This window comes from Periplaneta americana, chromosome 16, assembly GCF_040183065.1.
Source record: "Periplaneta americana isolate PAMFEO1 chromosome 16, P.americana_PAMFEO1_priV1, whole genome shotgun sequence".
NCBI classification, from domain to species: domain Eukaryota; kingdom Metazoa; phylum Arthropoda; class Insecta; order Blattodea; family Blattidae; genus Periplaneta; species Periplaneta americana.
Genome location: NC_091132.1, coordinates 152510265 through 152536241, shown reverse-complemented (window position 1 = coordinate 152536241; position 25977 = coordinate 152510265). Strand labels below are relative to the sequence as shown.

General features: G+C 36.1%; 1 protein-coding gene across 3 annotated transcripts in view; it reads left to right on the top strand.

Moving 5' to 3' along the window:
- The window catches only part of LOC138691360 (zinc finger protein 235-like), a 50777-nt gene extending 26297 nt beyond the window's left edge, over nucleotides 1–24480 (top strand). For all 3 annotated transcript variants that reach the window (XR_011329861.1, XM_069813266.1, XM_069813267.1), the window contains 2 exons: nucleotides 6626–6708; nucleotides 12583–24480. Coding sequence is in view for 2 of the 3 variants with exons in the window: in XM_069813266.1 (XP_069669367.1) it covers nucleotides 6626–6708; nucleotides 12583–13648 (1149 nt within the window). In the remaining variant the exon portion in view is untranslated. The remainder of the gene's footprint in view (nucleotides 1–6625; nucleotides 6709–12582) is intronic.
- Nucleotides 24481–25977: the final 1497 nt, after the last annotated feature.

The window sequence follows — 25977 nt, the reverse complement described above, 5'->3', positions numbered from 1 at the left end:
AACAGACAAAATATGCAAGAATACAAATCTTACTCAAGGCAAGTAATTGTGGACTTCCTTTAGTTAAGCTAACACATTATACTTACTTACTTACTTACTTACTTACTTACAAATGCCTTTTAAGGAAACTGCAGGTTCATTGTCGCTCTCACATAAGCCCGCCATTGGTCCCTATCCTGTGCAAGATTAATCCAGTTTATATCATCATATCCTATCTTCCTCAAATCCATTTCAACATTATCCTCCAATCTACGTCTCGACCTCCCCAAAGGTCTTTTTCCCTCCAGCCTCCCACCTAACACTGGATTCGCTCATACGTGCTACATGTCTTGGCAGTCTCAAATGTCTAGATTGATTTAATGTTCCTAATTATGTCAGGTGAAGAATACAATGCATGCAGTTCTGCATTGTGTAATTTTCTCCATTCTCCTGTAACTTCATCCCTTTTAGCACCAGATATTTTCGTAAGAACCTTATTGTCAAACACCCTTAATCTCTGTTCCTCTCTCAAAGTAGCTAACACATATTTGTAAAAAAAGGAAAAAAAAAACTTTTAAAACTGTTTTAATACATGATTCAATATGTATGATAGCTGCCATGGATAGTGGCCAAAGCGCTGGACTTACAATCCTGTGGGCCTGATTTCAATTCCTGGTTTATTTCCAATTTATAATTTGTGTTGGGGAAGCCTGTGGTCCAGGTAACACAGGGACTTTCTCCAGGTACTCTGGTTCCTCTGTGGCATCCAAACAAGTCTCTGTAATCATCTCGTCGTAAGTGTAGCATAGACCAACCTCCAATGGCGCACCCAGGACAATGACTGTCGGTAAATTTGTCTACACAACTGACTTCATATGGGTGAATGATGAACAATCGAGTACCTACCATTAGTTAAAAAAAAGTCTGTGATCATATTGCTTGTGTAGATCTTTAGGTATATCAGTAGACCATTGATTATTGTTGAGTTAGTTTTTCCTTTGTCGTGTTAGATGGTTTGTGTTCATGAAGACCTAACTAATTAGATTTTGTTTTGATTTTTATGATTATTTATTAGTGATTGGGACGGTATGTAAATTTCCTATCTGGCATTTGCTTTTTTGACTGTGGAAAAGCATGAAAAATCCCAATCGGAATGGCCATCACGGACCGAGGGACTTTCCAAATGCAATTTCCTTCGTAAAAAATTACATATTTTTATAGCGATGGAATTCAGAAAAATGCAGTTGGATATAGAAATTTCAGCACCTTACTTGTAGACCTATTATTTAAGGAATTATAATAATTGTATTAAGCAAAAATTATAATTCAGTATTATCATCACGCCTGTTGCCTCTAATGAAGTCTTAATATTCTGCAACATCATAATCGGATGTATAAGGTTGTTTGTTTCATGACAACACTTTCCGCCGTTCAGCATGGCAGCATTCACGGCCTCACTGAGAACCATTACAAAGTAAGTCAGTCATCCATCTAGCGAAGTAATAAGACGTCATTGAGTACAGCTCATTGTATGAAGCCTGTACTTTGAGAAAATGAAACTCTTATTAACAGTTAATATTATAATAGAAAATTATTATTAATATATCCAAGTTGTCTTTGGCTCTTAATTTAACTCATATTTTATAATAGGTTCCGTTGATATTGGAGACTGTAGCAGAATCATATGCAGTTTTTATATGAGAGATCACAAGGAAGATGATGTGTATCACATAAATGAAACCAATTTGATATTGAATTTCAGTCATTACATACGAAATGACATACAGGGCTCCTACAGAAGTTTAGTTCTGACAACATTGTTTATCTAGTTGGTAACACTGCCTCATAATAGCGCATATAAACAAATTTGTTCATTGTTGAGGCGAAATGGCTGCTACAGAGGACAAGAGCTTGATTTTCATGTGAACCAGTGAGTCATTAATGTGCAATGGTATTACCAAACAAATTTTGGTGCAGATTCAACCAGTGGGCCTACAGTTCGTAAATGGTACACTGATTTTAAGGCAAGATTCTTCGCAAGTGGTTGCGATTTCATCTGTACCAACTACAGTTTCTGCAGGTTCTAAAACCAGAGGGCAAAGAAATTTCTGCATAGATATGCAGACTTTAATTAAAAACGATGATGAATTTAATCATTTCGTGATGTTTTCTGATGAAGCCACTTTTCATCTTTCTGGTCAGGTGAACAGACATAACCTCAGAATCTGGGGATCGGAAAATCCGCGTACTTACGTGGAACTTAACTATAGGCTTCATCAACGCGGCATAAGACTATATTATCCTGATAAGTCTGCAGTAGCCCAACACAGCCTAGAAACTGGTCACAAGATAGATTTCGGCGCCACCACCATCTTGGACAAGACATCAGGTTACTGGGACTTAGTTATCAAGGAAGCCATCGAAATCCAGCTAGATGGCAATAATTTCAACAGAGACGGGGGTCTACAACTGAGTATGGCATGGAAACCTGCCATCCATATGCTTAGACCACCAGCACACGGCAGACAGTTGGGACCAGCAAGTAGCTCCTGATTGGCTGCCGTGTCCACCAACCAGAATGCGCCTGGCGGTCAGGGCTAGGAACTAGCTCCTGATTGGCCCGCAGCGGGAAGCCCTACTTTTGCATATATACCGGCTAGACTTGGTCCCACATCACTTCGTCCCTGAAGAAGATGGCAGAACTAGCCGTCGAAAGCTTGGAAGCTAATCTCCAACTCACCTGGCTAAGAACCCGAGAAGAGTTATTCTATATCAAACGCCAGGAAAGACTCAAGTCATACATTATAGGCTTGATGTGTGCCGTGTTACCTAGGGGGGGGGGGGGACACATTGAACATCTTCAAGGTAAGGGACTAAACTTTTTGAGTTTTTCTTTCCATTGGTACTTTTTTCAGACACCTCAGATTCGTAGAACGTAAATTACATGTATCCGAAACGAGACAGTTCTTTTGTAGGAGCCCTGTATCTTATTAAAAAAATACATATAATTCAGCGAGTGACAGTGTAAAATGTAACGATTAACCACGTACGAAAGAAGAATTAACATCATATGCTTTTCCTTACAGAGAAGTTGCACTGTAAACTTGAACACTTCCTTTACACAGTCCATTATAATTGTGTGGTTGTGCGTAAGAGTGTATTAAATGGTATTTATCTCATAGTTATTTTAATTTGAGGAATGCATAGAACAAAAGTGAAGTACATGCATTAGTTTTAACAATTTCCAGGATATGCAAACAACAAAAATGAAGATATTCACAGGACTGCTCCATCTTGTATTATTGTACTACTCAGAGATATGTACATAAATAAAATGAAAAGACGGTGGTCTGAGATATTTTGAACAGAAAAGTTTATATGGACCAGTCCCTAACTACAATGGGTGGAGGGTATGCTTTAATTTTATTATGAGTTACACTACAAGGCCAAAAGGCGAGACATTATGAAAGAATAAAATCCGAATGATTGATATGTTTAAAACATATAGAAATAAATAAAAAAAGAAAACACGTGTACCAATAGAATAGTAAAGGCAAATATCCACAACTGAAGGAGAAAATGGAGAACGTTTTGTAATGTCAGATTTTGTGTTAACGCAATTAAACCGTGAAGAGACTGATCCCACGAAATTAGCGATTGGGGATTGAAATAGTCGTTCACATATCATTGCTGTGACAGCAGTTATTTTAGCTTTTATGGTAAAGATAATGAAAGAACGCAATGATAAATCTGAAGAGTGCCGAAAATTGTCTTATCTTACTAAAATTTCTACTTTGAATGAGCAGGATTTAAAAGCAGATCTCAGGCACCGAAAATGAATAGTAGTTGATACATATATTATATTCTCGTAATGCTGTTCCAACTTCCTGACTGGAACCGGATTTAGGTATAGTGTCACACCTAAGCAGTGCTAAAATTTGCCGCCCCCAACTCGCACAAACAATTTATGAGCAGTTATTATACAGGTCGTGTTTAGTTTAAGTTAGTTTTAAATGAAATGTTACAATTCAGAAAAAAATAAATTCCTGAAATCAAAATACATGTATCTTGTGAATTATAAAGATTTCCTTCGCACTTTCTTCACAGAGAAAACATTGCTGATGTCATCAAAGTCGATATGATGAAGCACATCAGACTCGATGCAAAGAAACACATTCAAACTTATTCATTATTGAAACAAAATTGATTTGTGAAAGTCAGGTTATTGTTTATTTTTAAGCATTGGTTTTGTTGTTGGTATAATTATTACGAATATTTCTTAATTTGATAAAAGTGTAAAGTAAATTGAAAAATAAAGTACAACTCTTTGTTCAGTAAACCTTCCATTTCTAATTACTCGTATATAGTGCACATGCTGGAAAGTGATTAAATAGTATTGTTGATGATATATTATATTGGAAAACTGAGAGTTGTGGTTACCATTCATAGCGATAAATAATATAAACATACATCCAATTTGTCCACACCTGTGGAATAACGGTTAGCGCGTCTAGCCGCGAAACCAGATGGCCCGGGTTCGATTCCCGGTTGGGGCAAGTTACCTGGTTGAGGTTTTTTCCGGGGTTTCCCTCAACCCAATATGAGCAATGCTGGGTAACTTTCGGTGTTTGACCCCGGACTCATTTCACCGGCATTATCACCTTCATCTCATTCAGACGCTAATTAACCTAAGATGTTGATAAAGAGTCGTAAAAGAACCTACTGAAGTAAAAAAAAAAAAGACACATCCAATTTGTTCTTCAACAATGCATTCTTGTTTATATAAGGAGTTAAATTTAAGGAGTTTCATAGTATAATAACGTGATACCAGCACTACAAATAAATTATGCAGCTGCACACTTTCGTTTTACTTTCACCAAGACCGAGACAATGCGATAACAGAACAATATCCGACTTCCACAAGGTGTTCAATAATAAACTTCAGAAAAGATTTACCAACAAGTGTTTCAAAAACAAATTTCACTGTAAAATGAAAATGAAAAAAAGGAAGAGAGAGAGAGAGAGAGAGAGAGAGAAAATGCTGCCCTAGGCAACTGCCTAGGTTGGCTAGGACTAAATCCAGTACTGTTCCTGATGCAGCAAGGGACGCTGCTCTGAATGACACACTGGTATATTGTTGTGAGAGGTGGCATGACGTATTTAACGCTGGGAGTGCAGAAGAACAAACTCAGATTAATAAAGAGTACTGTCCGGAAATGGGATTCGTCTAATAGAGCGTCACCGCGTGAAGAAATTTTATTAACACGATTGAGGATTGGACACTGATCTAACACACAACTATCTCTTACGTGGCGAACCTTCACTGGACTGTGATAACTGCCATGTTTCACTTACAGTGGAATGTATTTTATTATACTGTTCGAAGTATGACCTAGTCCGACATGCCATACAATCAGCACTATGCCACGCTCTTGAAAATGATTTTAATTGTGCAAATACAGTTTGTAAATTTTTATCAAGTACAAGTCTCGACTAGATGATTTAACTCTTAGAATACTACTGGGCTTCCTTACTTTTTCTCCAGATTCTTTACATTTGAAGGATATTTTAATCATGAGTTTTACTTTAGTTTTCCCTATAGGATCTTTTACATCTGAACATTTCAGCGAGTTCAACCAATGTTACGCTGCATTGAGGTGCAGAGCAGTCATCTGCCTTCCTACTAAACAACATCAGTTTTATGTTCCTCAGTATTCTCATTGCAGCGACTGAATGCATATATTGTAACTACATGTAATCAAATTAAAAACTCAACACATGTACTTTACAACTTAGTAACCTCACTATAAATATTTATAATTATATCATATTGTATAACACAAGTTTTAATTGTTCTTAAGAGATTTTACCCATGGTATAACATTACGAAGATACGAGTAAATAGTGTCTACATCATTACTCTGACAACCTCTTACACTGTATCAAGTCATTATCGTAATGATTATTTTATTTAATGTTCAATTTCTTGTAATTCTAGAGTAAATAATGTCCGTACATGCTATTAGTGACTTCTTAAACACTATAATTATGTTAATTGTGCTAACTCTAAAATACAACTACCATATATATATATATATATATATATATATATATATATATATATGTGTGTATCCCCTTGTGTTCAAATAATTACACATCTATTGTACACCACCTGAAGATGACTTACTGAAAGGTTGAAAATATTTGTGGAATACTATTATGTTCTTATGAGCTGATAGGTTTTTTAGTCTTCACCTCATCTTAATAATGAAAGTTGTTGACTGATGTAATTATATAATAAATTCTTTTAAATTTTAGTTTATTGTTAATGTAAGTTCACCGGACACTTTTCTTCTGGATGTCGTTGGTCATTTTAATTTGTCTTAGCCATTGTGATACTCATTTATTTTAAATGTATATAATAATCGCCTTGTTGTAATGTATTGTGTCCCGAGTTTTAATATTACAGGGATTTTGACTTTTGTTTTTAGCTACATTGTGTATGCCAAGTGTTAATTGTGATTGCTTGATGAATATTATTTCATGGGAGCCAAAGATGCTGACACACCCTCTTACTTATATATTACTACTACAACTAATAATAATACTACTACTACTACCACTACTTACTACTTTTCACTCTTAGGACCAACTGTGTGACTTGGACAGAGTGAAGGAAGAGCTGGAGTTGGATGTAACGGCAGAGAAGGATGAGGTTTTGAGTGAAAGGTAAATGTAGTTTTCGAGTCTTCATTTTCCTTACCTTCTTTCTTTCTTTCTTTACGTCATTAAAATTATTACTTATGACATCCTACATTTCAACTATCCAGTGGTGTAGTCTTAAATAAAATGTTACCAGCATGCTTCGCAAAAAGTTTATTATTATTATTATTATTATTATTATTATTATTATTATTATTATTATTATTATTATTATAACACCGACACCATGCTCTTCAAGGAATGCCTGTCAACCGCGTATTTACAGAGACTGTGTATTAGGCTGGTATTGTAATTTTTATTTTATTTTTATTTATTCATATTTATGTGCTGGACAACAGCCATTAGCCAATGAAAGTCCAGCACAGTAATACAATTAATACAATAAAATGAATAACTATGATACAAATTAAATAATTGAAATAACAACAAAATGAAGAACATAGATTGCAATGATTAATTTACAAGAATTAATACTATTATATTTTATGGAAAGGAGTTGATTCTTACAAAGGTATTACCAATATGTGTAGAAAGATTAGGAAATAATATTAGCAAAGACATTGCCATGTTCTACTACTTCTATACATTAAATGGATCAAAATCGCCTACATGTAATAATAATAATACTAATAATAATAATAATAATAATAATAATAATAATAATAATAATAATAATAATAATAATAATGGTAATGATAACAATAATAATAATAATAATAATAATAATATTATTATTATTATTATTATTATTATTACTATCATCATCATCATTACTTATTAGTTGTGCTGCTGCTATTACACATATTACTAATCCATACTTATAGAATACAAAGTTGAGCAGGAGAAAGACTATTATTTTCATTATCATCATCATCATCATCATCATCATCATTATCATCATCATCATCATCATCATCATCATCATCAGCATCATCATCATCATCATCATCATCAACTACATGAATTAGGCTTATCAGCTTGTCTCGGCGATGCTTAAGACAGGAGTCCATCTTTTCCAAGGTCTTCTCACTGCTATTTTTCCTTTGGGATTACACTGAAAGGCTTTCTTTCGTATTCGACTGTCGTCCATCCTTGATATGTGTTAATTTATTTCAAAAACTAAAAATAATGGAGCAGAGTGCTCCCAAGTTATAGAAAAGAGTACCAGGCCGGTGCTGTGTGTTCCATCTACTTTTGCTTGGCCTTCCTACTTGTATTTTGTAAATTAAATCTTGTACATTTAGGACATGACGAGGCCCTGTCAGTCCTCTTCTTAATTGTATAACAAACTCTGTATAACTTATATTATTGCGATGTATCAAAGTACATATGACATTTCCGTGTAGGAATTCTGCGTTACCATATTATCATGAAGGGTAGGTAGAGTTGAGAAAAATTCTCACTGGCACCAGGAATCGAACCTGGGCATAAAACTCTACATACTGACGCTCTGTCCAGTGAGTCACACAGGATTCCAATTCCAATGCTGGGTTGAATCCTTTCAGTTTAAGTTCCACCTCTTAGTTTCCCTTTAGTGGCCAACCCTCATGCACTGTGTGACAGTGGCACAATGTCCAACACACTAATGTACAGAGGTGCACTCATTACGAATGACTAAGTGGCCGGGATCCTCAGTGATTTAAGACGGCGCTCATTCCATCGGATCCTGCTGTTGGACATTGTGCCACTGTTACACATCTGTGACACAGTGCATGAGGGTTGGCCACTAAAGGGAAACTAAGAGGTGAGAATTAAACTGAGAGGATTCAATCCGGCATCGGAATTGGAATCCGGTGTGGCTCAGTGGATAGAATGTCAGTATGTAGAGCTGAAAACCCGGGTTCGAATCCCAGTGCCGGAGAGAATTTTTCTCCGCTCCACCTATTCTTCATCTATGTAACTTGTTCAGTCCACCATTTATTCTTTCGCTTCATGGATCAAATTATTGCATTAATTATAATTGTAATAATTAGAATGTACCTCACATATTCATATTTATCTTCAGGAATTCTTTAGTGCATTTAGTTCTTATTTCCTACTTACACTCGAATTAAAATTTCAAGTATATTCATGTATAATGAAATTAAGTGGTGTGATGTTTTTCTTTTTTTTTTCCCCTTAACTTCCAATCTGTGTTAATTCTTTAACATTTTCGCCAGTCTCACAACCATCACCAAATCATTCACTTTGAGCTATTTACTAATATTTTAATTGATATGCTATGTACAATGTTATAATAATGCAAAAAGAATTACAAACATAAATATTGAAGTGCACACGCACGCCCGCACACATAGGACACACGCGGACAAACACACAAACAAAAATGAGAATATGCAAATCAGACTTCAGGTAAAACTCCCTGTGAAGCAGACGTGAATAATTATCTTTATATCTTGTATTGTGCTAATGTGTATGTCTGAATTTGTAGGAAAACTATACAAATTATGTTTGATAAAATTTAAGGTTTCATAAATATAAACACAGACTAATGGCAAGATATATATTTTTTAAGAATGGCCTGCAGCTGATAGTTTGAGATACTTGAACTATGGGACTAATAGCTCTCTTTTATAGTTTAAATATCTAGATTGCATTAGGTGGATTACCCCAAAAGATTATACCATATGTTAGAATAGAATGAAAGTATGCAAAGTACAATGTGCTACCGGATTCAATGGATGATGCTGTTATTATAAGTCGTAAAGCAAAGCATATTTTTACTTAATTTTGTCCCTAGTTCCTGGAGGTGTACAGACCATTTTAAATGTTCATGCAGCCATATAGGCCTACCAAGAAATTTTGTGTTGTTAGAATACTGAATTCTTTCATTTTGATATTCTTGGACTGACCACTCAGAATTATTGTTTTGTAAATGATGAAAAGAAATGGCTATGGTTTTCGACTTATTGATTACCTCGGAATATGTATTATATATTCTTCGCGTGTTAAATATTACAGTACATGGCTAACTAGTTTCAGCATATATCTGTGTCTTGTTCTAGTGTGTTTAGTTTCTGGCTTTTCGATTGAATATGTAGGATGTCCATGTCTGTGTTGATGTCTCTGTAGGTGTGGTGTGTTCTGTATTACTCCAATGTTTGAAATGATCTGCCTGTCTGTCCTATGTAGAAGTTGTTGCAGGCATATGAGTTTGTATACGCCTGTGTGGTTGTATTTGTTTGTTTGTGTATTAAGATGTTTTTGTAGAGTATTATTTGTTCTGTATGCGATGTTGTAATTTAATTTCTTGAATGAGGTTGCAACCTTGTGTTAGTGTAATGTGGAATGTATTTTTTGTGTTCTTGTGTTTGTTTTGTATTCTTAGGTTTTTTGGGATTATATTTTGTCTGTCTTATTATGTTGTCTATTATGTTAGGGTTGTATCCGTTTTCTTATGGTAAGTATTTGATTGTGTTTAGCTCGTTTTTGTAATCTTGTTGGCTCATTGGTATGTTGAGTAGACTGTGTACCATTGTTCGGAATGCAGCTTATTTGTGTTGTGTTGGGTGATTGGATGTGTTATGTATGTGTGTTGTTGTTGTTGTTGTTGTTGTGGGTTTTCTGTAGATTTTGAATGTGTGTTTATTGTCGACTTTTGTTATTGTAATGTCTAGAAGGATTTTTTGCTGTTGTGTAATCAAGATGTATTGATTACCAGTCTGTTTCTCTCAAACCATTCCACTAGTTGATTTATTCTCCTTTCTATACGAAAACACATGGTATTGCTTATCTTTTCCTGATAAAAAGTTACTGGTATCAATAAAAAGATATTGGTATCTCGCAATATGCGTGCACTTATTCTCCTGAAATGTGCGAAATATGCCAAAAAAAAACCATGCACAAAAATGTCTATATAGCCTACAGCAATGTACTGATTCAAACTTATATTTACTTAGAAAAAGATGTGCTTCGCTCCACATCCACAATAAGGGATGAATTACAATTTACCATCATTGTGTGACAGATACTTTCCATGGAAAATGTTTGTCTCTCTAGATACTTTTGTGGTAATAGCTGTTGGCCACCTTCACTTCTGTCACACTTTTTTTGCTAGCTGTTCCTGATATTTCACAGTATTAATATGTTGAACCACATGAGATATTTTTCACTCACAATATATTTTCACATGCCTTACAATATTAAAGTCAGACATCTTTACTAATAAGATTACTATAACATCCACAATGTAAACTTTTAAGTCTGCTCACATTACTTTGTTGCACTTTTGACATTTGTAACACTGTTTCTGTTATCACTCACAGTAACACTGTTCTCATTCCTAGATCAGGAGTCTTCAATTATTTTTTCCTTGGGGATCCAGAGTGATTGTAATATCAATAAAAGAGACTTTGAGGTCCAAACATTTGTCAGTAAGACTGATGCGGGTCTTACTCCGTAGAATTGTATAGATGTAGATATAAAGTCAGAATAAAGTAACTATGACGTATATTAGCATGAATTAACATTGTGATTCTATTGTTTTTTATGCATTACAGCTTGTGGAGTGTGTACTCTGTACATACAATAATACTTTCACACAGAAACAAATTTTAGGTCAATTACTTTTCACATTTAATGGCAATATGCACGTTTGAAATATAGAATTCACCCATCGAACCTCATCAGTCCCGCAAGTGTCCATCAGTTATTCTGGATCTGAGATTGTTCTTTACAGAATTCATGTTGGAGAACATACTTTCGGACGCATAAGTCGACCCAAACTGTCGCAACATATTTTGTAAACTTGCGCAAATTAAAGTATGAATCATTATCAAGTAAACCAAAACGACGCATCAACTTCCCCTGCCCTTTCCTCTGTCATCTGTAGCTGTAGCATGTGATACAGCCTAGTTAAGGTACCATAATTCAATTTCTGTCACCGTCGACAGAACAATTTTTTTCTCATCCCGAAAAATGTCTTACATTTTGTTCAACTGCATTAATCTTTCATCAGATTCTTTCTTCTCATGGCACAAAGAATCGGAAAATGTTCGCAACAAACCTTCGTTATAAGATACCGAGAAAATAAATTCTTTCTTCTTCAAGTCTTCAGTGAAGAGATCAAATTTAGCCTGAGAGAGTCGTTCAGCATCATGCAGTCTATATGCCAATTTTCCTGGGCCCTGTAAAATTGTAGCAACACACTCCTTCACAATTTCAAAGGTAACAAATAAAATTTTTCCGTACCTAAAATCAAGGATACTTTTTAGAGATGCCTTTGTGGCATTCTCTTGTTCTTTGGTAACTCATCACATGCATTATTGACCAATCTCTAATGAAGTTTTCAACTTTTGAACCTTCCAGTTTCTTGCGTCACTGCTAAGTGAAAATTGATTGTCGTAAATGGAACGTTTGCTGTTGGAATGGCATTTTATATTGCCACCCTTAATTAAAACAACGCTCTGATTGCGTATTATACATGTTGGATTATACGATGTCAAGGGTGAAAGCAAAGGAAAATATTTACAATAATTGAAAATAGTAAAATATTTGAGATAACTAAATTCCGAAACAATATTTGCTGCACAGATATGTAAACATATTGTTACGTTGTTACTTTGAAAGTTTTCGTCTACAGATGTAAAGTGAACTCTGAAAATAATCCTGAATAAGATGGCATACAAAGGCAACTCACTAAAATAATATATTTAAAAATCGTTTTGAAAAATTTGCATTTCACTGTTAAAATATTAGAAAAAAGCTTATATTTACTTAAATATAACGCAGAAGAGAATTACATGAACAATAAAATTCATGCAGAAAACTACAAAATTCGTAATTTCTACAAATAATTTATCAGCATATCATTAACAATATTATAATATGCACTTGCAGGAACTTCCTAACCCTGGTAATTATTGGTAAATTTAATTACAGTTCTGGTACTTCAGAGCAACCTGCCTACCAAAACACTACTGGATCTCACTGTGACGACAAACCTTTCAAATGTGATCTGTGTGAGAAAAGGTACTGGCGCTCAGAACACCTCAAAATCCACGCTCGTCGGCATGCAGGCGAGAAGCCGTACAAATGCGATATTTGTGGTAAATGTTACTCGCGATCGGGAGAAGTTAAAAGACATTTATTACAACATACTGGTGAGAAGCCATACAAGTGCAGTGTCTGTGGAAAGTGTTTTTTGCAGTCGGGTCACCTAAATCGGCATGCTCGACTACATACTGGCGAAAAACCATTCAAATGTAGTGTCTGTGGAAAGTGTTTTTTCCAGGCAGGACATCTAAATCAACATAAACTCCATCATACTGGCGAAAAACCATTCAAGTGTGATGATTGTGGAAAATGTTTCTCGCGTTCGTCTTACTTACGAGTTCATGCTCGCCTTCACACAGGAGAGAAACAGTTCGAATGCGATATCTGTGGAAAGTGTTTTTTCAAGTTGGGGCACCTAAATCAGCATGTCCGTTATCATTCCGTTCAGAAATCTTATAAGTGCGATGTTTGTGGAAAATGTTTCGTGGAATCACGTCTCCTACGAGTGCATGTACGCCTCCATACAGGCGAACAACCATTTAGGTGTGATGTTTGTGGTAAATGTTTTTCTTTTTCTGGTCATCTGAAAGTGCATAATCGCATTCACTCTGGTGAGAAACCATACAGTTGTAATTTTTGTGCAAAACGGTTCTCGAAGTCTTCAAATTTGAAAGTTCACACTCGTCAACATACTGGCGAGAAACCATTTCAATGCGATGCTTGTGGGAAATGTTTTTCTTTCTCTGGTCACCTTCAAGCTCATACACGAGTTCACTCTGGCGAGAAGCCTTTTAAATGTGATATTTGCGGCAAAAAATATTCAACGTCTTCAAATTTGAAAGCGCATATCCGTCAACATACTGGCGAGAAACGATTGAAATGCGATGTGTGTGGGAAATGTTTTTCCCATTCAGGAACCTTAAATAGACATGCACGTAGGCATACTTCCTAGACAAGAGTTAATTTGTGTAATCCGTGGAATATTTTTCTCGAAACTGGGAAGTCCAGAACGCTGCGCACATTAGATCACAAATGAGTAAAATGTGATCTGTACGGAAAGTCTCTAAAGGATAAGACATCTTAGGCAGCATGTATATCTGTCTACATACAGATAACATAGAGCTCAGGTTTTAATTTAACATTATAATATATTAAGTACAAGGCTTCATAATGTCCATTTGATGTGAGCGAGATGGACTCTATACATAACATAAAATTAATAATATGGCTGTTACTCAGCAAAAGAATTATGTGCTACATTTAAGAAACTTGCAATGAATTTTGCGAAGGAAATACGAAATAATTCCTACAATTTATTCATGAATTTATTAAATATCTGCGATTTTTTTGCCATGTTTGCAGGTTTCCTTGGTATAATAGAAATGCTGTACCTTTCCATTGCTTTCCTCACACTACTCTTACATTCGCAAGTTAAAAGATTCTAAAGGGCCCCAACAAGGGGCGAGAAGAATAGATTTGACTAAATAGGCCTTTCGGACTTCACCAAAATTGACCACAAGGATATGATGCAGAGTGATTCATATAAAATTCATGGTTTTAATTATGTGTTCATTTTAACAAGAAGGATGCTATTAAGGTTGTATTGCGTCTTAAATGTACAGAATCTCTAGGAAATTACTTCACCTTTATATTAAGTAGGTAAAGCTGAACACGTTCCATGTTTCTGGCCGTTCTCTGGAACATTGCATTGTCAATATCGTTGATTTCGCATGTGATGTTCTCCTTCAGATAGTTCAAAGTTCTACGTGTGTAGCGTAAGACTCTTCCCTTTCCACAGGAAAAAGTTGGTGAGATCAATCCGGTGATCTTGATGGCCACAAGTTGTTGGAGATGATGCGGAGGTAAAAAAAAAAATTGGGATAAGCGCCATGGACTCATGTGACGTATGAAAATTGGCACCATCCTGTTGAACGTACCCATGATGTAGCTCAATACATTCAGTTGCTCAACGACTTCCATGAAAATGTCCTTTGCGTCGCTGTGGCCGAGTTCATTATCCAGCAGTTTTTGACAAGGAATAACCGTTGCAGTAGTGTGTACTGCATCTTTAATGCCAATGTTAACAATAGCGCGTGAAACGACAATGAACAAGCTGCAAGTTACAACCCAAGAACTCCCGCGCTGCGTCATCTCATGATAAACACCTAAAGCTTCCATGTGACATGAATGAAACTCCAAGAACTCCCGCGTAATTTGAGAGGTAAATGAAAGATTTCAATGTATTCCTGTTCAAATGAATGAATCATGGAGTTTTATATGAATCACTCTGTACTAAGGGATATGCTACTAGATCTGTAGCTATGAGCAGTGTGAGATGAAGTTAGATGCAAACAAGAAGAAGTCCACGGTTATCGGAAGAAAAACAAAGAAAGTAAGCGTGCGAATTCGAAATTAGAAGAACAAATGGGTAGTTTGAAAAACGTGGGGTGTACTTACTTACTAATGGCTTTTAAGGAACCTGCAGGTTCATTGTCGCTTTCACATAAGCCCGCCATTGTTCCCTATCCTGTGCAAGATTAATCCAGTCTCTGTCATCATATCCCACCTTCCTCAAATCCATTTTAATATTACCCTCCCATCTACGTCTCGGCCTCCCCAAAGATCTTTTTCCCTCCGGCCTCCCAACTAACACTCTATATATGCATTTCTGGATTCGCCCATACGTGCTACATGCCCCGCCCATCTCAAAAGTCATGATTTAATGTTCCTAATTATGTCAGGTGAAGAATACAATGCGTGCAGTTCTGCTTTGTATAACTTTCGCCATTCTTCTGTAACTTCATCCTTCTTAGCCCCAAATATTTTCCTAAGAACCTTATTCTCAAACACCCTTAATCTGTGTTCCTCTCTCAAAGTGAGAGTCCAAGTTTCACAACCATACAGAACAAACGATAATATAATAATAAACTAGAACTGCTCACAAACTCTGCAAAGAGTAAATATAAACTTAGTTGTCCTTGCTATAAGCAGCGATAGATCTGCAGCATTTCTTGCACTTTTCACATTTTTCTGAGCACAAAACACATATGCAGGTATCATTAGGATCGAGGAACACAGCTTGTGTTGGAAGCCATGGATTGCCAGTCTTGTAGTCACATGACGCATTTCTGAGTCCAGCTTCTGTCTTGCATCGCACAGGTTGCATAGAATTCCGATGGTATGTCCCTTTTCTCCTCTCATAGGTTCTGTAGAAGTCCACTGTAAGCTTCACTAGATGGCTGCAGTAGTGTAGTCCGCAGATCTTCTATGAGGAAGTTCTCCCTGGTGAGCTCGTACACCAGCCTCGATCTTGTACTTTGTGATACTCTTACCGCCCTCTTGAGATACCTGGCTTTTACCCTATCTCTTCTAGCTGCTTATATGTGAGATGTTCCCACACCTGATCGATTCCATACATAAGAACAGGTAATATCTTCAGCCTGAATAGGTCCATAGTGGTGTCCATTGATAGCAGCCTGATGCTGCTGATCTCGATCACGGCCCTAATTGCAGCCACCATTCTTGTTCTAATATGGATTCTGAAGTTCTTCCCTGTTGTCTGTATTGTATGACCTTGGTATTTCAAGTTGTTTATCTCTTGAGGAATTTCTCGTTGCATTTTACCTTTTCTGCTTCGATGAATCTGTCTCCTTTCCTAAATACTACAATTTCTGTCTTCTCTTCATTTATCTTTATGTCGTTTTTCGCTGCCCAGTCACATAATATGTCTATCACTGCCTGTAGTGAGCCTATGTCTGTCGCGATAGCCATGTCGTCAGCATAGATATACATGTTGGCTCCTGTTATCTGTTTCGCGACATCATTGAACAGGATGGGACTTAGTGCGTTGCCTTGAAGTCTGCCATTCGTTTGGGATAGCCAATCCGATCTTCCTACTCCGTCGTCTATTTGACGATAGTTCTTTGCCAAGATGTTTGATTTGAGTATGGTCGTACTTGTTCTGCCAATTAGCTCTTCTAGCTTGCCCATGAGTAGCTTTCGGTTGACCAAGTGGAAGGCTTTTGAATAGTCTACAAAAAACCACATATAGTTTCCCTCTGGGCTCTTCTAATGTGAGTTTTATTTGATCCAGTAGGTTCTTTGCTGCCATTATTGTGAATCTTCCTCTTCTGAACCAAAATTGTTCTTCCAAAAGTAGTGGTTCCAGCTTTTCTGCCAATCGCTTCTTTAGGATTCTCGTTAGGAGTTTCAATGCCGTAGATTCTAAGGCTATCCTTCTTTATGAATTTAGCTGGCCATATCTCCTTTACCCTTGTACACTAGTCTGACAGTCGACTTTCTCCATTCGTCCGGTATGTTTCCTAATTCCATACACTTGTTTCAGGAGGGAGGTCCATACCAGAAGTAGCTCCAGGGCTATCTGCATTAGATGCTCATTTCTGATCCTGTCTGGACCTGGGGTTCTGTTGTTCTTGGTTTCCTGTACGGTTTTGGCAATTTCTTCTTTTGTAAAGATTTCCTCTGCCTGTGGTATCACAGGAGGCTTTACCGGGAGTCTTGTTTCCTTTGCACGTATAACTTCGATCATGTGTTCTTTCCATGCCTCCATGGTAATGCTGAGTTGGGAATTTTGTTCTCTCGGGCGGAAGGCACTGGATAAGGCTTCCTCTTCTTCTATGATTTTCCTCTGTACTACTTACAAATGTTCCCTTTTTTTCTTCTTGGTAAGATCTTTGTAAAGTTTTCTTTCTCGTCGATAATCGTCGAGAGTTTTGTCATTTTTTGCCTCTCGAATTTCATGCAGTTTTTCTAGAGTCAACGTTCTCTGTTCGAAACATTCTTTATCGAACCTGAGTCTCGCTTGCCTATTTACGTTTTGTGGGGCGGCTCCACATTCTATGCATGTCCTCAACCACGTAGCAGCTTCTTCAATATTTTCCATATGTATTTTTTTCTTCTCTCTGGTTCCTGTCAACCATATTCGATCTTATTACATCCATGTCTAGTCTCTCTAATTCTCAGATATTTTGACAGCGGACTAGATGATAAAAGCTTCTCAACCGAATAATAACAGGCATTTCTCATAATTCTCCGTTTAATTTCCTCCCGAGTGTCATTTCTATTTGTTACTGTTGCTCCAAGATATTTGAATTTTTCCACCTCTTTCAAGGATAAATCTTCAATTTTTATATTTTCATTTCGTACAATATTCTGGTCACGAGTCATAATCATATACTTTGCCTTTTCGGGATTTACTTCCAAACTGTCACTTTACTTGCTTCAAGTAAAATTTCCGCGTTTTCCCTAAACGTTTGTGCATTTTCTCCTAACATATTCACGTCATCTCCAATTTTTATATTTTCATTTCGTACAATATTCTGGTCACGAGTCATAATCATATACTTTGTCTTTTCGGGATTTACTTCCAAACTATCACTTTACTTGCTTCAAGTAAAATTTCCGCGTTTTCCCCAATCGTTTGTGAATTTTCTCCTAACATAATCATGTCGTCCGCATAGACAAGAAGCTGATGTAACCCGTTCAGTTCCAAACCCTCTGTGTTATCCTGAACTTTCCTAATGGCATATTCTAGAGCGAAGTTAAAAAGTAAAGGTGATAATGCAGCTGCTTGCTTTATCCCGCAGTGAATTGGAAAAACATCAGTTACAAACTGGCCTATGCAGACTCTGCTGCAAGTTTCAATAAGACATTTTTTAATTAATCGAAGTAGTTTTTTGGGAATACCAAATTCAATAAAGGTATTATATAAAACTTCTCTCTTAAACCGAGTCAAATGCCTTTTTGAAATCTATGAATAACTGATGTACTGTACCCTTATACAGTGAAACCTGTCTAAAGCGGCCATATGAAGTTACCTTGTAAAATGGCCGTTTTATCAGGTGGCCGCTTGATTAAGGTTGCGGTTTTTTATGAATCAGCATGAAAGTACTGAATTTCATTGACTTTTTAGTACTGTGCGCGTACAACAATCGTGCATATTAATGTCAGCCTCTTCCATTCTTGCAGCTAGCCTTTTCAAAACTCAATTTCTTCACCCTCGCACACTTTAACCATTCGTAAACGAAATCATTCACATTACTAAACACAGATTCTCTCTCCTTTTTTAACCACCATGCGTATTTTCCTCCCATTCTTTTAATATTCCATCTTAATTATACCGTGTATTTGTGTCCTTCCACATTTGAATATTTCTACAATTTTTCTCGCAGATGTTCCGTTCTCACTTTCTTCAATCATTTTTCGTCTCACCTCTAAACTTAATAGCCTACCACTCTAGATTTACTGTTAGACATGATTTCCCTCTCAAACTAACTTCACAGTTCCTCTGAATCGACTGAATGAAAAGAAGAAAAATTCGTAAAAGCTGGTCCAAATAGAAAAAGATAGAAAGGGGAGAAAAAAAAATATATATAAAAAATTCGATTGGTAAACTACTGACCTAAAACATACTGTGACATTTTCGATAGAAAACGTCCGTGTTTCAATCCTTTAAAAACGAGTAAGAATTTATAGCTGTGCAGGGTCGGAGTGGAAAGTGACAAAAGAGTCATAAAACAGTAACTAACCCCAAGATATGGAGGGTGTACTGTTGTACACTTAGCTATTGTCCTCGTGATATTGCTCTCTGCCCTCTAACCATCGAAAAAATTGGTCAGATAGTATCCGTGAAAAAATTTTTTGTTGGACAGTGACTGTTATAGTCAGGTTCCAATCCAAACAGACCCCGGCCGCTGGCCGGCGCATGAGGTTGCCGCTAAATAAAGAGACAATTTGTATTGATCTTATGGCAAATCCAATTGGTTCCAGAGAAAATTGGCCTTTTGGCTAGGTGGCTGTTTAAATGAAGTGACCGCAAAGGCAGGTTTCACTGTACTCCCATTTTTTCTTCAATATCTGTCGAATACAAAAAATCTTATAAATAGTCGATCTATTACTCCTAAAACCACACTGATGATCCCCAATAATTTCATCTACATATGGAGTTAATCTTCTCAAAAGAATATTGAATAAAATTTTGTACGACGTCAACAAAAGTGATATTCCTCGAAAGTTACTACAGGTAGTCGTGTCCCTCTTCTTAAAAATAGGTACAATTATGGACTCCTTCCATTGTTCTGGCACAATTTCCTTTTTCCAAATAGCAAATACAAGCTTATAAATTTTGCTAGATAATACGCTTTCTCCCTCTTGTATTAATTCTGCTGGACCTGGGGTGTATTATAAGTAATAATAACATGAGTCACTGTCAGGAAGTAAAGGGGAGGCTAGCAGTAACAAAGGAGTATCTCTCCATATCTCTGGAAAAATAACTAAGAAAGAGACTAGTAACATGCTTTCCGTGGATGTGTGGCATATCAAAAGGCCGAAAAATGTTTTTTTCCGAAATTAAAAATTTAAGGGTTCGCAAGAGTTGTACAATGGTGACAACGTTTCACACAAAAAATTCGAACCTCCTAGAAGCACTTTTAACCGAGCCGTGGAGGGATTCTTTCTGATGATGTTATTTCTTTCTAACATAAGCATGTTTGCAGGTCTGAAGGCTTGATGCAGACTGCTACAAATTGTTATTATTTAGAGATAAAATGGGAGTATTATTTTCAATTTCCAAGAGATGGTAGGAATGCGAAACAAGAGGAACAAATATATTACAAGCTTTATCAAACCAAAACTCATCATGGGGAGATGACTGCTAACAAATTCATTGCACCCACCCACGGTCTGTTTGTTTAATGTATTTTTATTTTCATATGGCTCTCTGGAAAAATAATCTGCCTTCTTCCCACAAGAAAGAGTAGCTCTGCCATCACCATTCTCTCGACCGATTGTATGTGGCATGGGAAATGAATAAAAAAAAAATTTTCTTTAACAAATTACCATACTCTGCAAATTCTCAGTACTTGAAAAAACGAAGGTTCTGGTATAATGAACTGCATAAGAAAGAAAAGACAAACTATGAGTTCTTACTGCTTAATCTGTTCTCAAATTTATTAAATGTTGTTAGTTACCCAGTTTTTTTCCTATAGGTATTTTTATTGTTTCTATTTATGTTTATCAGTATTCATTTATTTATTTACCTCTATTGTAATCTCTTCAGTAAATAAATTACACTTCATTATTCTTCCTCATTCTTCTTCTCTATGTTTTTCACGTCCGTCATTAAAGCCATGTTTCAGTAGTGCTTGGCCTTTTATTCTGAATGACACGTCTAACAAATTTCTTGTGTTTATCCAGTGTGCTGAGAAAACAGGTATTTGCATACGGGTATCCTCTGTTGATTTTTTTATTTTTATTTTGGTAGGTTATTTTACGATACTTTATCAACAACTCAGGTTATTTAGCGTTTGATTGAGATGAAGGTGACAATGCCGGTGAAATGAGTTCGGGGTCCAGCACCAAAAGTTACCCAGCATTTGCTCATATTGGATTGAGGGAAAACCCCGAAAAAAACCGCAACTAGGTAACTTGCCCCAACCGGGAGTCGAATCCTGGCCACCTGGTTTCACGGCCAGACGCGCTAACCGTTACTCCACAGGTATGAACTCCTCTGTTGATCTCAAAACTGTATTCGTAGGTAACAGTCCTTCTTTTATCAAGAGTACGAAGCCCCCATTATTCTGAAATTTTTTTTAAATATAATTTTTCATAACATTAATTCATTAAATGGTTTCATTTTCCTTGCATGTACTTCCTTTCCATTAACATTGACATTCGATTGCCCAGTATTTCAAAGAAGTGTTCACTCTACAGTCACTGCTTTTGCCCAAGGATGTTGTAAAAAACTGCTTTAGCATTGTCATTGCTCGTAGAAGAAAGCCGAACTCCATCTTTTGAAGGAGATGTGTCCACTACAGTTTGGTAGAACAGTTTTGAAAATGTGCTCTTTTCGCAGATCTGAACCATTATGAGAGACTTTAATAATAGCTGTATCTTTATTCTTCTTGTTATATATATATATATATATATATATATATGTAGAGGATTTAGTAAAGAACTGTTTTCAGAACATGGGAGGAGTGATAGTAGGAGGAACAAGAATAAACTGCATAAGATTTGCTGATGATATGGCGTTGTTAGCAGAAGAAGAAATGATAGGTACTAAAGGATATGCTACTGGAGCTAAATGACAGCTGTGAGCAGTATGGGATGAAGATAAATGCAAAGAAGACGAAGAGCATGGTTATAGGAAGAAAAATGCAGAAGATAAACTTACAAATTCTAAATGAGGTAGTAGAGCAAGTGGACAGTTTCAAATACTTGCGGTGTACTATAAGCAGTAACATGAGCTGCAGCCAAGAAGTCAAAAGGAGGATAGCAATGGGCAAGGAAGCTTTTAATAGAAAAAGGAGCATCTTCTGCGGACCTCTGGAAAAAGAACTAAGTAAGAGACTACTGAAGTGCTTTGTATGGAGTGTGGCTTTGTATGGGGCAGAAATATGGACATTACAACGAAGTGAAGAGAAGCGAATAGAAACATTTGAAGTGTGGATATGGAGAAGAATGGAACATGTGAAGTGGACAGACAGAATAAGAAATGAAACTGTGTTGAAAAGAGTGGGTGAAGAAATAATGATGCTGAAACTGATCAGAAGAGGAAAAGGAATTGGTTGGGTCACTGGCTGAGAAATAACTGCCTGCTGAAGGATGTACTGGAAGAAATGGTGAAATGGAGAAGAGTTCGGAGTAGAACAATATATCTGATGATAGACGACATTAAGATATATGGCTCATATGAGGAAACAAAGAAGGCAGAAAATGGGAAAGATTGGAGAAAGCTGGGTTTGCAGTGAAAGACTTTCTCTTGGGCAGAACACTAAATGAAATGAATATATATATATATATATATATATATATATATATGTACTTACATATTTTTTTATTGGATGAAGTTACAGACATGAAATTAATAAAGTACATTATTTATGGTTATTTATGGCCATATTTATCTCCATGTCAATAAAAACAAATTAATAATGTTAAGAAACAACTTTTTAAAACATTGCACTGTATAAGAAATTGAATCTTGTTCTTACTTATCAAACTTAAACAACCCTTTATAAAGGTCTAGTATCGTGTATGGCCTCCACGACATTCGATGATAGCTTGGCACCTTCGTGGCATGCTCCCTATGAGATTCTGTATTTCCGCTTGGGGGATATTCTCCCATTCCTCCTTTAGAGCATCTCCAAGTTCCTGCAGGGTTTGTGGAGCGTGATGTCGGTTCCTGACTCGTATCCAGAAGAACCCACAAGTGTTCAATAGGGTAGAAATCTGGGCTGATCGCTGGCCACTCCATTACCTCAATTTCATTCTCCCTTAGAAAATCTCTAGTGACAGCTGCAGAATGTGCCCTGGCATTATCCTGAACAAACAGAAATCCAGGGCCTACTCCAATGGCAGCAGGTACTAGATGCTCTTCTAGATCGTCCTCGATATACCGGACACCATTTAGTCGCTGGGGAACAATTATGAGGTCCATACGATTGTTGTACATAATTCTGGCCCACACCATTATGGAACCTCCACCGAATCTATCAATTTCCTGTACAGCTTTTACAGAAAATCTTTCCCCTGGACGTCCCCACACCCTTAAACAACCATCACAACGTGTGAGACGATACCTGGATTCATCCAGGAAGAGCACAGACTGCCACTGGTTCAGGTTCCAATCCGCATGGTTTTCAGCAAACCTAAGTCTTGCTGCCTTATACTCATTTGTCAAACGCTATTTTTAACAGGCCTTTTTGGACGAATATTCTCATTCCTTAATCTGTTCCTTACCGTTTGGTCCGAAACCCGGATTTCGGAAGCCATATAGAGGTCATTCTGCAGATCTCTTGCAGTTTTTGTACTGTCGAAGAGCAGATAGGACAATGTATCTGTCGTCCTCGGGGATTGTTTTACATTTACGGCCTTGGCCAGGTCTTCTACAATACTGACCTGTCTCTCTGTGCCTGTTGCGTAACCTGGACACCACAGAAGGAGAAACCTCAAACTCTCTAGCCACTTATCTCAGTGATTGAACTTGTCATAAAAGAAGTAGAGCACGATACACTTCAAACGCATTTAAATGCCTCATTTTGTCAGAGACTTTAATAAACAAGGCAATAATCAGCAATCTTCACCATAGCAACGTCAGAAAGCTTATCAATTAGAAGTTGTCAGTGCCTTCCGTAATCAAAGATTTCTCCATATTTGTTATTTCAGGTAATTACTCTGTATTTAGGCCATGGATCTTTAAAATTTGTATCCACAGATTAAATTAATGTTCCAATTTACATACTATCCAATTTTCAGCACCATAGCTTCACAAAACACTAATTTATTCAGTTTATTACAAGTGTTCCTCTAATTATTTTGAGCAGTGTATGTATATATATATATATATATATATATATATATATATATATATATATATATATTTATTTATTTATTTATTTATTCCTTCCTTCAGATTGCTTTCACTTTCTGATTCTGGGATATATGTTTCTCTCGTTCACTGTCATTATTGTAATCCATAAAATCTGACAATAAAGATAAGATATTTCCTCGAATAATATATTAACTGGCTATACTCCCTAGTTCGACTGGTGATGACAGAATGTGTACTTACTTATCATCACAGCATTCATCTACAGTGTAATAAATTAAAATTTCTTAGGAATTCAGTGCATTCAATGTCATACATGTATATATTATTATTATTATTATTATTATTATTACTGTTGTTGTGAGAAGTGAAATTCTAAAAAAATGATATTGTAGTAGAAAAAAAAGTAATCCATACAGAATCAGTTCAATACATATCAGTCACAAAAATCATTATTATAATTTGATTCTATTCTATACCGGTATATCGACGGCTTAGTGTCAAAGGACACTAACTCCAAAAATCGACTTTTTGAGTTATTTATAGTATCCTATTGTACAAAGTAGCCTTTATATAGTGTGAAAGTAATATGTCTCTACAAATAATAGTTTTATTTTTTTTTGGAGATAGTGTTATGTTAATTTAGACAGATGCTGAGTGTCAAACAACACTATCTAGACTTAGTTTTCTCTGACAGTAACAAAATATAGACTAGAAGAACACTAAGTCGAGATAGTGTTCTTTGTCTCTAAATTATTTATCATTTCTAAGATTTTATTGGTGACACTACCTCAGAACATACAACCAAGAATGTAATACAATCACCATACTGTTCGTTGTTAGAGAATTGATAATTATTTAATTAATAGAACAAGGATTCTTAAATCAATTCAGTTTGTAAGAAGTTTACAGTTTGTAAGAAACGCACCACAGGATTGCTCTGATAATTTGATACTCTTTTATTAGAGCTAAAAAATACTCAGTTCGAATACTAGGGGCAGGTTAACAGTGAAGTTGGCTTTAGCGACATCTAAAATTTCACAAGGAATGAGTGATGAAGCTAATAAGAGCATAGTTGTTAGTAGTCCATGTCCAACGCTGGATAACAGGGAAAGCCCACAAGTCCTTAAATAGTGGAAAGAAATTGCTGGTAAAAAAAGTTCTAGACAAAGATTGTACAAAATGTCCCCTTAAATGCAACCTCTCATTTAGTGCTGAAGACAAACATGAAATTCATAAACAATATTAGAATATTGAGAATAATGATGTGAAGCGGCAATTTTTTAGGGTCCTTACAAAAGTGAAGGAAATCAAATCCAAAAAGGATGAATCTAGAAGGCAAAACGCCATTTTTTGTCTTGTGAAAAATAAAGAAAATTTTTGACATATCCAATACAATAATAGAACATATTTTGTAAAAAAATGACAATAACATAGTGAATACAGATCGAAGAGGAAAGCATTAACACGGAGTAAAGAAATCTGAAAATACTCGTGAATGTATAGTGAACCACACAAACATTTTCAAGAGTACTGTCCAACAAGAGTACAAGAAACGACACTGCAAGAGAGTATCTGTCTTGTGATTTAAATTTACAAAAAAATGTATGAATTGTATAAAGAAAAATTCGCCATCTTTGACATATCCAACACAATAATAGAACATATTTTGTAAAAAAGTGACAATAACATAGTGAATACTGATCGAAGAGGATAGCATTAACACGGAGTAAAGAAATCTGAAAATACTCGTGAATGTATAGTGAACCACACAAACATTTTCAAGAATACTGTCCAACAAGAGTACAAGAAACGACACTGCAAGAGAGTATCTGTCTTGTGATTTAAATTTACAAAAAAATGTATGAATTGTATAAAGAAAAATTCAGATTTTGAACCGGGTTCTATATCCGGACTGTATACCTTAATCA